The 13815-nt window shown below is 44.3% G+C and overlaps 2 protein-coding genes across 5 annotated transcripts in view; one reads left to right on the forward strand and one right to left on the reverse strand.

Moving 5' to 3' along the window:
- The window catches only part of rapgef4b (Rap guanine nucleotide exchange factor 4b), a 73689-nt gene that overhangs the window by 53298 nt on the left and 6576 nt on the right, over window positions 1–13815 (forward strand). For all 4 annotated transcript variants that reach the window (XM_067458971.1, XM_067458970.1, XM_067458972.1 and 1 more), the window contains 11 exons: window positions 1286–1362; window positions 1495–1641; window positions 1792–1898; window positions 2018–2103; window positions 2214–2292; window positions 9450–9600; window positions 11032–11120; window positions 11230–11260; window positions 11437–11515; window positions 12957–13103; window positions 13492–13589. In XM_067458971.1, the coding sequence (XP_067315072.1) occupies window positions 1286–1362; window positions 1495–1641; window positions 1792–1898; window positions 2018–2103; window positions 2214–2292; window positions 9450–9600; window positions 11032–11120; window positions 11230–11260; window positions 11437–11515; window positions 12957–13103; window positions 13492–13589 (1091 nt within the window). The remainder of the gene's footprint in view (window positions 1–1285; window positions 1363–1494; window positions 1642–1791; window positions 1899–2017; window positions 2104–2213; window positions 2293–9449; window positions 9601–11031; window positions 11121–11229; window positions 11261–11436; window positions 11516–12956; window positions 13104–13491; window positions 13590–13815) is intronic.
- The window catches only part of hs6st3a (heparan sulfate 6-O-sulfotransferase 3a), a 292872-nt gene that overhangs the window by 37680 nt on the left and 241377 nt on the right, over window positions 1–13815 (reverse strand). The gene's annotated exons all lie outside the window — the stretch shown is intronic.

A 13815-nucleotide genomic window follows, 5' to 3' on the forward strand; every position in this document is an offset into this window, starting at 1 on the left:
GCCACAGAATAAAAAATAAAAAGGCATGAATGTGATGAAAGAAAAACAGTATCGTATCACAATCATAATTGTGAGATAAAACAATGGAATTACCTTTTAAATTTATATTTTAATGTATATCTCGCAATTCTAACTGTATATCTCATTATTCTGACTTTATATCCCACAATTTTGACTTTATATCTCACAATTCTGACTTTGTATCTCATCATTCTGACTTTATATCTCACAATTATGACTTTATATCTCACAAATCTGACTTTATATCTCACAATTCAGACTTTATATCTCATAATTATGACTTTATATCTCATAATTCTTGACTTTATATCTCACAATTCTGACTTTATATCTCATAATTATGACTTTATATCTCACAATTCAGACTTTATATCTCATAATTATGACTTTATATCTCACAATTCTGACTTTATATCTCATCATTCTGACTTTATATCTCACAATTATGACTTTATATCTCACAAATCTGACTTTATATCTCACAATTCAGACTTTATATCTCATAATTATGACTTTATATCTCATAATTCTTGACTTTATATCTCACAATTCTGACTTTTAAATCTCACAATTCAGACTTTATATCTCACAATTCTGACTTTATATCTCACAATTCAGACTTTATATCTCATAATTCTTGACTTTATATCTCACAATTCTGACTTTATATCTCACAATTCTGACTTTATATCTCATAATTATGACTTTATATCTCATAATTATGACTTTATATCTCACAATTCTGACTTTATATCTCATAATTCTGACTTTATATCTCACAATTCTGACTTTATATCTCATAATTATGACTTTATATCTCATAATTATGACTTTATTTCTCATAATTATGACTTTATATTTTATCATTCTGACTTTATATTTCATCATTCTAAATTTACATATCACAATTCTGCCATTCATTCCTGTGATGATGGCAAACCTGTATTTTCAGCATCATTACTCCAATCCTCAGTGTCACATGATCCTTCAAAAATCATTATAATATGCATATCAGCTGCTTAAGAATCATTTATTATTATCAATGTTAAAAAAAAAATGTGCTGCTTAATATTTTGTGGAAACTGTGATACTTCTATTCAGTATTCTGTGATTAATAGAATTGTTTGAAACAGAAATATTTTATAACATTATAGAAAAACCTTTATTGTCACTTTTGCATTTGTGCTGACTAAAATTATTAATTTCTTTAAATTTCTAGATTATCTTAGTCATGTTCTCTGTATGCTTGCTTTCTATATTTCAGTGTTTAATCAAGGTGAGGAAGGCACTTCTTGGTATATAATCCAGAAGGGATCAGTAAATGTTGTTATCTATGGCAAGGTAATGTCAGCTTATATTAAATCTGTTAACTTTTGTTAATGTTAAATGTGTTATCATTCATTTATGTTGAGTGGTACTAGTGGCAGATGCTATTAGATGATTTCAGACTGACTTCTCTGTGTGTGTTTTTAGGGTGTGGTGTGTACGCTACACGAAGGAGATGATTTTGGCAAACTGGCCCTGGTGAACGACGCCCCCCGCGCTGCATCCATCGTTCTGAGAGAGGACAACTGCCACTTCCTGAGAGTGGACAAAGAGGACTTCAACCGTATACTCAGGGTATACAAACATTTATAAAGCAGTGCTGAGACATACAAACACCAGGAGAATGATTCACTTGAAGTAGTTGGTGAATCATTGACCCTTATGGTTGCCAAATTGAATGGCATATGTATTGAAGCATTTATTTTGGTTTCTTTGTGTGTGTAGGATGTTGAAGCAAACACAGTGCGTCTAAAAGAGCATGACCAGGATGTTCTGGTACTACAGAAGAGTCTCCGGCCCTCCAGCCATGGAAACATCCCAGCCCACTTCAAGTATTTGATCACATCCTTCAGTCGCTGATCATTTCTTTATCCATCAACAATAAAGTAATCTAGTATCCATGCATTTGTTTAATGCAACTACTTTTCCTGTGTATGTGTTTGCTGGACAGATACACTGTGATGTCAGGCAGCCCAGAGAAGATTCTAGAGCATCTGCTGGAGACAATGCGACTGGACATTCATTTCTCTGACCCAGGTACTGTACCTTCTCATTCATCTCTTAATGAGATTAAAGTTATGTTTTTATTAATCACCCAACGCCTTATATTACATTTTAATAATTCTGCAAATAATTTCCCCCCACAGATCCGACTCTGGATGATTTTGTGCTCATGCACTGTGTCTTCATGCCCAACAGCCAGCTGTGCCCTGCCCTTGTGGCCCAATATCCTTCTAGTGGAATCAATCAATCAATCAGTCAGTCAGTCAGTCTGTCTGTCTGTCTGTCTGTCTGTCTGTCTGTCTGTCTGTCTGTCTGTCTGTCTATCTATCTATTAATAAAAATAAAAATACTAATATCTGGGTCCTAATAATATATTTATCTGGGTCCTCATTCATCTATCTGTCTCGCTTTCTGTCTCTGTCTGTCTGTCAGTCAGTCTGTCTGTCTGTCTGTCTGTCTGTTTGTTTGTTTATGTCTGTCTATGTCTCTGTCAGTCAGTCAGTCTGTCTGTCAGTCTATCTGTCAATCTGTCTGCCTGTGTATGTCTGTCTGTTTATGTCTGTCTATGTCTCTGTCAGTCTGTCTGTCTATCTGTTTATGTCTCTGTCTGTCTGCCTGCCAGTCAGTCAGTATGTCTGTCTGCCTATCTATCTATTTATGTCTGTCTATGTCTGTCTGTTAGTCTGTCTGTCTATCTATCTGTTTATGTCTCTGTCTGTCTGTCTGTCAGTCAGTCTGTCTGTTTGTCTCTCTGTTTATGTCTGTCTGCGTCTTGGTCAGTATGTCTGTCTGCCTATCTATCTGTCTGTCTGTTTATGTCTCAGTCAGTCAGTCTGTCTGTTTGTTTTTCTGTCTGTCTCGCTATCTGTCTGTTTATGTCTATGTCTGTCTATCTCTCTGTCTGTCTGCCTCTCTCTCCTGCTCTCATTGTCTGTCTGTCAGTTTGTCTATCTGCCTGTCTGTTTATGTCTATCTCTCTGTCTATTTATCTGTCTGTCTGTTTATGTCTCTGTCTGTCAGTCAGTCTGTTTGTCTATCTGCCTGTCTGTTTATGTCTGTCTGTCTATCTCTCTGTCTGTCTGTCAGTTTGTCAATCTCTCTGTCTGTCTGTCAGTCTATCTGCCTGTCTGTTTATGATTCAGATTCAGATTCAAATAGCTTTATTGGCATGGTGAAAGAAATCGTCTCGGTTACGTATGTAACCCTAGTTCCCTGAGGGAACGAGACGCTGCGTCGAAACGCTGTGAGAACGCCTCTGTTTAAATGCGTCGTGAAGCGCCTGTAGAACCATTCCATCGGAAAAAAGATCGATCGTCGGCGTGATGACGTCATCGACCGGAAGCTATAAAACGTCCGTGAAAACAAACAGGAACTAACTTCTGATAAAGCCTGAAGTAAGTGATCACGGACACGCCGGGAGTATGGCAAAGCGACGCAGCGTCTCGTTCCCTCAGGGAACTAGGGTTACATACGTAACCGAGACGTTCCCTTTCGGGGAACTCGAGCTGCGTCGAAACGCTGTGAGAACGCTTATACCCACATCGCCATAGGACCAAGTGTCTCGTATGTGTGAAGCCGAAGCGCACACGGTTACGAGAGTACCTGTGCCCCTACAGTAGATGCCAGGTCTAGTTCGTAGAACCTGACAAAGGTAGAAGGAGACGACCAACCGGCCGCGTTACAGATATCATGGAGGGAAGCCCCCGACAAAAGTGCTTTAGAAGCAGCCATACCCCTGGTTGAGTGCGCCCGGACAGCCAGTGGAGACGGCTGCCCGGTAGCTTCATAAGCAAGTGAGATGGCCTCGACCACCCACTTGCTCATCCTCTGCTTGGATACTGGGGCCCCCTTCTTAGGGGGTCCAAAGCAAACAAACAATTGTTCAGATTTTCTCCACAGGGCAGCTCTGTGGACATAAGTATCCAGTGCCCTCACAGGACACAGCAGATTTAATCTTTCCTGGTCTGACGTCATAAATGGAGGAGGACAGAAGGCTTGTAGAGTGATGGGGCCCCGTGGGCTCGTAGGAACCTTGGGGACATAACCCGGCCTGGGATGCAGAAATGCTTTCACCATCCCTGGCGCAAACTCTAGACATGAGGGCTCTACCGACAGAGACTGAATATCTCCTATCCTTTTAAGAGATGATATGGCCAAAAGGAAGATGGTTTTTAGAGTGAGGAACTTATCCGAAACCTCCTCCAGAGGTTCGAACGGAGGTCCGGACAAGCCCCTCAAAACAATGGCCAAGTCCCATGCCGGGACCCTCGAGTGCATAACTGGCCTCAACCTTAATGTGCCACGAAGGAAGCGTGTAATTAGAGGGTGTCTTCCCAAAGACACTCCACTGCAAGGGACGTGGACAGCACCCAAGGCCGCCACGTACACCTTAAGTGTGGAGGGGGTCAACCCTGCAGAGAACCTCTCCTGCAGGAACTCCAGCACTGTACCAACCGGGCAGTTAACTGGATCCCACTGGCGTTCTCTGCACCATGCTGAGAAAAGTCTCCATTTCAAAGCGTACAGCTTCCTTGTGGACGGAGCTCTGGAGTGTAGGATGGTCTCTACGACCTCGGCCGAGAGACCCTCCTCTATGAGCCTAGCCCCCTCAGAGGCCAGGCCCACAGTCTCCACATCTCTGGGCGTGGGTGCAGGAATCTCCCGCCCGCCTGAGAGAGTAGATCCCTCCTGGTCGGAATCTCCATCGGAGAGCCTTCCAGGAGAGATATCAGGTCCGCAAACCATACTCGGGTCGGCCAGTTCGGAGCCACTAGAAGTACCTGGGCCCCGTCCCGGCGTACCCTCTCCAGAACTCCTGGAAGCAGGACAATCGGGGGGAAGGCGTACCGAGGCAGCCTCGGCCACTCCTGTACCATGGCATCCAGCCCCAGCGGGGCCGGATGGGTCAGAGAAAACCACTGCGGGCAGTGAGAATTCTCCGCCGAAGCGAACAGGTCTATCTCTGCCTTCCCATAAACCTTCCAAAGGAGCTCCACCACCTCTGGATGGAGTCTCCATTCCCCGGGCCTCGGCCCCTGTCTCGACAGGCTGTCTGCTTCCTGATTCAGGGCCCCCGGGATATATACTGCCCTGACTGACAGCAACTTCCCTTGGGCCCACAGGAGGATCCGATGTGCCAATTTGTCCAACGGACGAGACTTCAGACCCCCCTGGTGGTTTATGTAGGCCACCACGGACGTGTTGTCTGTTCTGACTAGTACATGGTGGCCCCTGAGGTCGGGCAGGAACTGTTTCAATGCAAGAAACACTGCGAGCATCTCTAGCCGATTTATGTGCCAGTGCCGCTGATGCTCCTGCCATAGACCCTGGGACGAGCGACCACTCATGGTCGCCCCCCAGCCCGTGAGAGAGGCGTCTGTCGTTAGCGTTACGCGACGAACAAGAGCCCCCAACACGGGACCCTGAGATAAAAACCCCGGGTTTTTCCACATGACCAGAGCACGTAGGCATCGCCGCGTGACTTTGATCGTGCGGAGCGGATTTCCCCTCGGGGAGAACCCTTTTGTCTTGAGCCACCACTGCAGTGGCCTCATGTACAGTAGGCCAAAAGGTATCACGTTGGACGCTGCTGCCATGAGACCTAACAGTTTTCTGGAACTGTTTCACAGTGACGGCTCGGCCTAGCTTCTGTTCTTTGGCGGCTGCCAGGATCGATGCTATGCGTGTTGGCGATAATTGCGCCCGCATAATTACCGAGTCCCAGTTCACACCCAGAAAAGTGGTTCTCTGAGCCGGAGAAAGCACACTCTTCTTGGCGTTCAGCCTCAACCCTAGCTTCGACATATGGGCGAGAACAGCATCTCGATGCTGAACCGCCATCTGCTCTGTATTCGCTAGAATCAGCCAGTCGTCGATATAGTTCAATATGCGGATGCCCTGTAGACGCAGCGGCGCCAGAGCTGCATCCACACACTTGGTGAACGTGCGGGGTGACAGTGCTAGACCGAAGGGAAGTACACGATATTGGTATGCCTCTCCCCCGAAGGCAAACCTCAGGAACTTCCTGTGATGTGGAAGGATGGAGACATGAAAATACGCATCTTTGAGGTCTATGGTGACAAACCAATCCTCCGATTTGACCTGCGCTACAATCTGTCTGAGTGTAAGCATCTTGAATTTGAGCTTGGCCACCGAGCGATTCAATAGCCGCAGATCTAATATCGGGCGTAAGCCCCCATCCTTCTTCGGCACGATGAAGTAACGGCTGTAAAAGCCAGACTCCCTGCTGGGAGGGGGAACCCTCTCTATAGCCCCTTTTTGCAGGAGTGTCTCTACTTCCTGTGCCATTACCAGAGCCTGCTCCGGGCCCACCTCTGTAGGCAGGACACCGCAGAAAGGAGGTGGCCGACTTCCGAATTGAATGGCGTACCCCCTTTCTATTATCTGCAGGACCCAACGAGATATATTTGGTAGACGTTTCCACTCGTCTAGAAAATCTACTAAGGGAACCAGCCTCTCGAGGCTGGCCTCTGGTGTATTTTGAGCAACAAGCACAGTGCCCTGAAGCGGCGGACCGGCAGGGAACAACTGACTTGACTGCTCGGGGACCCCCCGAAGGGGGTGCGGACCACCCTCGGGTGGCCCGCGGAGACCGACTGCGCCCCGGCATTGCGGCAGGGTTGGCAGCGCGGCCCCCCGAGGGTGCCGTAGGGAAACGGGTACCGTAGGCAGGGGTAAGCACCGTTTCCCTACGGGGGGAACCACCCTCAGCGTCCTGACGCTTCTGGCGTCAGGAACGCTTCGACGAGGCCTTCTTGGCGATCAGGACTGTCCGCAGATCAGCCCTGCCCCTCGAAGGCCTCGTCTGAGAGCGCCGCCCCTCGTCCCCACGCTGAGGGGGAGCTCGGGCAGCGACGCTCTGTTTCTGCTGAGCCCTGTAGGAGGAGCTCGTACTCGGCTTGGGCTGCTTGGTGGTATCAGCAGCAGCCCCAGGGACCTGGACCCGGAGAGGGAGGAACTGCTTGAGCGCCGCAGCTTGCTTTTTCGACTCCTGGAACCTCTCGGTGACAGTGTGAACTGCGTCACCGAAGAGGCCTCCAGGAGAAAGCGGCGCATCGAGCAGAAAGGCTTTCTCCCTCTCCTTGATGTCTGTGGGGTTTAACCATAGATGCCTCTCCGTAGCCACCAATGCTGCCATGGAGCGGCCCACACATCTGGCCGTCTCCTTGGTGGCCCGGAGAGCTAGATCGGCTGATGATCTTAATTCAGCGATAATATCACCCCCCACAGCATCACTACCGTCCAAATCCCTTAGCAGGTCAGCCTGGTATGCCTGCACGATAGCCATCGTGTGCAGGCATGCAGCCGCTTGACCCGCCGCCGAGTACGCTTTACCCACCATCGCCGACGTTGTTTTTAGAGGTCTGGTGGGTAAAGTCGGGGCCTTCAGGGACGATGCCGAGGAAGGCAAGAGATGGCTCGCAAGCGTCTCTTCAACCTTTGGCATCGCCCCATAACCATACTGTCTCAGCCCGCAAATGTTGCTGTAGACCGAAGTCTGCGGGCTGAAGACACGATATGAAGCCGGTCTCTTCCACGATCTTGCCACCTCGGTGTGCAAATCGTGGAAGAACGGCAGGCCCCGTCGCTGAGGTTCTGAAGCGCGAGACGGCAGGAAGCGTTCGTCTAGCTTACTATGACGTTTTCTTCCTGCCTCAGATCTTTCAGTGGGCCAGTCGATGTTTAATCTGGCCACTGCTCGCGTCAAAACCTCAACTAGCTCCTCACTAGCAGGGGACTGAAGTGGCGAATCTTCAGTATCGATACTTTCAACGTCCACCTCCTCAGAGCTGGACAGATGAAGTACCGGCGGCTCTCTCGGGGGGGAAGAAACCGCCATGCGTGCTTCCATGCCCCGAGAAGAACCGCTGGATGGAGCAGGTGAGGGCAGAGATAAGGCAGCGCCCGTCTCTAACCCCTCTGCAACATCCAATTGTGATCCCCACGACTGCAGCCTCCGCTCCGCCTCGGCGGCAGCGGGACCAGAGCCGCGGGGAACACGAGCCGAGGCACCCTCCTCGAAGAGTGCCCGGCGGGAGCGCAGCGTTCTCAGTGGCATACGCTCACAGTGCTCGCAAGCAGCCCCCTCGAGGGCTGCCTGGGCATGCTGCGCTCCCAAGCATGCAACACAGAGAAGATGTGTGTCCCCGCCCGTGATGTAGCGTGGGCAGGGAGGAACACACTTTCTGAAATTGCTGCTTTCACTCGCCATTTCTATCTATTTATTTTCTCTTTTTTCTGTTAATATATGTAATATTTAACAAAAAGGGTGGAAAATCTCTGCTTTCTTGTATAATAGACAGACAAAAACACCAAATAGACAGACAGGTTCACACAGATCGCTTGCTGAAGGCTCAGAAGCTAGTTCCTGATTGTTTTCACGGACGTTTTATAGCTTCCGGTCGATGACGTCATCACGCCGACGATCGATCTTTTTTCCGATGGAATGGTTCTACAGGCGCTTCACGACGCATTTAAACAGAGGCGTTCTCACAGCGTTTCGACGCAGCTCGAGTTCCCCGAAAGGGAACTTTACATTGCCAAAGCATTCATAACACTATAAAAAATAAATAATAATACAAATAAAATAAAATTACATGAAAATAAACATAGCAATAAAAATGTCCAATCTTCTAATATTACACAGTTGTAAGCTCTGTCCTGCTGGAGGCTCTTTTTTCGTGACAGGACCTCACATATCTGGCAGCCAGGTTTGCGTTCGCTGGGCTTTCTCCTAGAAGGGGTGTGAATTTGTCCATATTTGATTTTTGAAGGAAGTCTTTCTGATGGGTTGTGAAAAGGGGATAGAATGTGTCTCTATAAATGTTTTTATAATTGGGGCAGAATGTCAAGAAGTGTAGCTCTATTTCCAGCTGCTTCTCTGTGCAGTGAGGACACAGTCGCTTTTCCTTCGGCAGCCAGGTCTGTCTGTGTCTGCTCTATGCTCAGACTGTGTTCACTGAGTCTGTACATGCTCAACAGTCTGTACATTCACTGAGTCTGTACATTCACTGAGTCTGTACATGCTCAAGAGTCTGTACATTCACTGAGTCTGTACATGCTCAAGAGTCTGTACATTCACTGAGTCTGTACATGTCTGTCTGTCTATGTCTCTGTCTGTCTGTCTTTCGATTCAAGATTGCTTTATTGGCATGAATGTAAAAATACAATATTGCCAAAGCGAATAACATAAATAATAATCCATATGAACATAAATAATAATAATTGATGGTAATAATAAAGAAAATAGAAGAAAATATTACAACACAGTATAACACAGTATATTTGTCTTTCTCTCTGTCTGTTTGAACAGCACACTGTTTTTCTAAGTATGCATATGTTCCTTAGCGTTTGTGTACCTACCACTCTCAGGCCTCTCAGGGCTCAGAGCAGGAGCGTCTAGACTACGCTGTTGCCAGCAAGAGACGGGTGCTCAGCTTGGCTCTGCGCTGGGCTGCCCTGCAGGGCCACCATCTGCTGGAGGATGACACTGCGCTCAGCTTTCTGGAGGTTAGAATCATACACAAACACACAAACACACACATGCGCTGGCATAAAATGAATTACCACCAGCCTGCATGGAGATGTGTCAGAAAATGCATGAATCTGTAAGTGACTATTACAGTTTGTCTCAGTGGCTTTGGTACATTTCTCAGATCAGAAATGAAATTCTCAAAACTGCTTGTTCAACCTCCACACCATCTAGTCACTTGTGCACATGATGAAAACAGTTCCTTATTCTTATGGTTCTCTGTTGAATAGTCTTACCCCTCAGAATATCTAGTCATTAGTTCATTGCATAAGGCATTGATTGCAAAGTGGTTGAGCTAGTTACATGATGTGTTAAGAATATCTTCTATATATTTCTATTATGTTTTTTGTAAAAATGAATGAATTTATGAATTGTGCAAGTGAATCTTGAATTTCACTATTGAAAGGGAATGTAAAGCATTATATCAATGATCAACCAGTTCTCTAAAAAATCATGAATGTCATGAATGTTCAATTGGAAAACAGGTAAAGACAGAGCACAACACAGTGTAACAATTTCTGATAATGGAAGAACAACAAAGAAACAAACAGGATCAACAGCTGGGGAGAAGAAGAGAGTTAAGGATGTGTGCTGGAAGAGTAGGGAGGCAAAAGAGAGGTAGAGGTAAAAGAGGCAAAGCACATAGTCACATGAAATAAGGCCCACTATTGTGAACTATGTTCTGAATCATGACCTTATAATGGCTGAGGCAGGTCTAAAGGTGCAGTCGAACATTGGGAGAACAACATTTTCCTCAACAATTCAAGCATTTCATAGATCAGGCATCTATTTCAGCAATGTGCATTGTACTCTAATACGGTATACATGCAGTAGTCTTCATATTACAGTAGCATTTTTACATGCACAGTTTCATATTTCACTTCCAATGTAGTAAGCTTAATAAACTTTACACAGATGCATACTATATCACACATACACATGAATTTACACAGTTCATGAATGTGTTTTTCATTCATTTATATGTGGCAGTGACATTTTACAGTAATTTTTTGACAGACAAACAGTAAAAGCATGTTACTGTAAATCCTGTCCAGTCTCTTGTGATCAAAAACCCATGTACAGTAACGTGTCGATTTGTACAGAAAAAGGTGCAGCCTTGTTCAGTTTCAATCACTGTCATTGATAATATGGCTAAACATTTAGACTATCTTGTTTGTGAACGATGACACAAGGACTTGTCATTTTGGAGGCACTGATCTGTTCATTGACATAAATATTTGTTTTTGAGAGATGAACTAAGGTTTTTTCACTATTTCTATGAATTGTGTAGGAAATGAATTGTCTAGGAAATGTACTAACTGTTTTGCTGATTTTAAGGATGATTTGAGAAACAGCTGAGAAAAACTGTAACATGATAAGCATGCGGAATGTGTTTTGTGTGTATGCAGGAGCTGCATGGGTTCGTATCTAATGATGCAAGAGTTTTGCGTCCACTGAAGGAGCTACTGCCTGAGCTTGAGAGGATCATCAAACAGTAGTAGGTTTTTAGTGTGTTGTGTATGTACCTTTTGGACTGATATTAGTTATTTGATGTGAATTTTAAGTGTTACTGATGCCCCATTTGTTTATTCCTTTTACTGTCTCAGTCCAGATGATGCACGAACCACCCAAAAAAAGGTAATGCATATCTGCTTTCTCACATTTTATGTTTGTTATTTATAGATCTACTGTAAATCTGTTTTCTAAATCATGTTGATTGGTAAAAGTAATAAATTATCAGCTGTGTCCATATGCATTTTTTTTTTAAAAGTTTTGCTTTATAATTATGAACTTTCTTCTCTGTAATGTCTTAGCAAAAAGTCCTCCTGCGACAGTTCAGCTCTGGAGAGGAGAGGCTTGCAAAAAAGCAGCCAATGAGGAGCTTTGATGATAGTAAGTAACTGTATCCAATTTAAACCTATTCAAAGGAAAGGTTTGTTTTAAAAAATGCAATGAATATGAAATATAAGGTGCTGCACTACTTTATAATCACTATGTCATAATCATGAAACCATAATCACCAGGTTTTGCACAACCTTTGGAGCTCATGTTAGCTTTAATACTGCTGTCAATGGGTGCGTTTACATGCAAACCAGTAAACCGACAATGCAAGTAAACCGCGTTTACATGACTTTATTAATAAACCGGATTATTTCCTTGTAGTGACATCTAAAATATAATGTCCGTATCTGATTCTGAGTTTTTCAAATGTTACGTCAGTTGTGATGTTAAATAAAGCGTGCACCGTGTCAGCTGGAGATTTACGGCTCATATTATCCCTTATGCAGTTCCAGATGCAGCGTTTTGACTGAACCTCTTCTACTTCTGCTGCATGAGATGAGAAGAACACATCTTTACAATTTTCTGGGTCTTAAAAGAGTCTGCGTTTGAGATATATGTCCTTATTTTATACAAAACGCTAGCTCGCCCTGTCTGGATGCATTTAAATCTGCTCTAAGTTTGCGTTTTACACACACACTTCAATAAGCCGACAGAAAGCAGGTTAATGCGTTTATATGCAGCGCGAAATCAGGTAAGAGGCAAAAAACGACCTGTCCCGACCGGTTGATTCTTACGCCGTTTATGACCTTACTCCGATAAAAGAAAACGGGTTACCACGTTTACATGACCATGTTCATTGTCAGCTTATTAGGCATAATCGGCTTAAGAACACGCATGTAAACACACCCATTAACAGCAAAAAATGACTAAATACTAATAAGAAATACTGAAAATCATGGTCTTTTTTCTTTTAAACTTTTATTTTTATTATTTAAACTTTTTACTATTTTTCTACTCATTTTGATACACTGATGGATGGACGAATGGATGTATGGATCGATGGATGGATGGATGGATGGATATATGGATGGAACAATAGAACAATCAATGGATGGATGGATGGCTGGATGGAATGATAGAACTATGGATAAAGGGAGGAATGATAGAACTATGGATGGATGGGTAGATGTGTGGATGGATGATGGATGGATGGAATGATAGAATGACGGATGAATCGATAGATAGATGGAACAATAGAACAATCAATGGATTGATGATGGAATAATAGAACACTGGATGAATGGAATGATAGAATGATGGACGGATGGATGGATGGAATGAAAGAACGATGAATGGATGTATAAAATGATAGAACAACTGATGGATGCATGGAACAATAGGATGATGGATTGATGGATGGCATGATAGAAGTATAGATTGATGAATGGAATGAAAGAACAGCAGATGGATAAATGGAAAAATAGAACGACAGATGGATCAATTAATCATTTAAATGCCCTCTCTTCATCTTTGTCTTTCCATGGGTGTGTAGTTCTCTTGAAGGTGTACTGCAGTGATCACACTTACACTACTATTCGTGTTCCTGTGCTGGCCACGGGGAGAGAGGTGACCGCAGCTGTGGCGGATAAACTGGGGTCGACTGAAGAACTGCTTTTGATAAACCTCAGCGCATCAGGAGGTGGTCCACATACATGCATGGAATACATACACACACACACACACACACACACACACACACTGATGCATGATCAAATATTAGTTGCCCCTGGAGATGTGACAAACAAATACACACAAAACCTTGTAGCTATTTAGCCCTTTTGTTGCTCTAGCAACATTCTGTATTACGTAATCCACCTGAGATCAGTTTCAAATGAAACCTTTCAGAAAGTCCCAGTGAAAGTGTAAATCTAATAATAGTTTGAAGTTTATGTGGTAGTCTAAAGATTAAAGTTCGTAAATAAAGTGCGTAAAATCTATATGATTTATTTGGTGTTGACCTCGTACAGCTGAAAGTGTTCCGAATGTGATTTGTGGTCTGACTAATTCAGAGCTTTATTTCTTTACAGAAAAGCAGATTTTAAAGCCCAATGATGTATCAGTGTTCCAGTCGCTGGGAGTGAACGGACGAATGTTTGCCTGCTCCAGAGAACAGCTTGATTCACTGGTGAGATCAAATGTAGAGTATTTGGACATTTAAAGCACACTTACAAATGTCAATCCATTAGACCAGGGTCTAAAGGTTCTTCCACACCAGACTCGATAAAGTCAAAAATTCCAGCCTTACTTCCTGTACAAGGTTTGTAACAAATTTGGATAATGCCAGCCTATAGTCTTCATTGGCTGCCCGTGAAAAGTGTTGTCTACTTTGACCCTCCCTCGAACGCTAGTTG

The sequence above is a fragment of the Pseudorasbora parva genome, chromosome 12 (assembly GCF_024679245.1).
Source record: "Pseudorasbora parva isolate DD20220531a chromosome 12, ASM2467924v1, whole genome shotgun sequence".
Taxonomy (NCBI): Eukaryota; Metazoa; Chordata; class Actinopteri; order Cypriniformes; family Gobionidae; genus Pseudorasbora; species Pseudorasbora parva.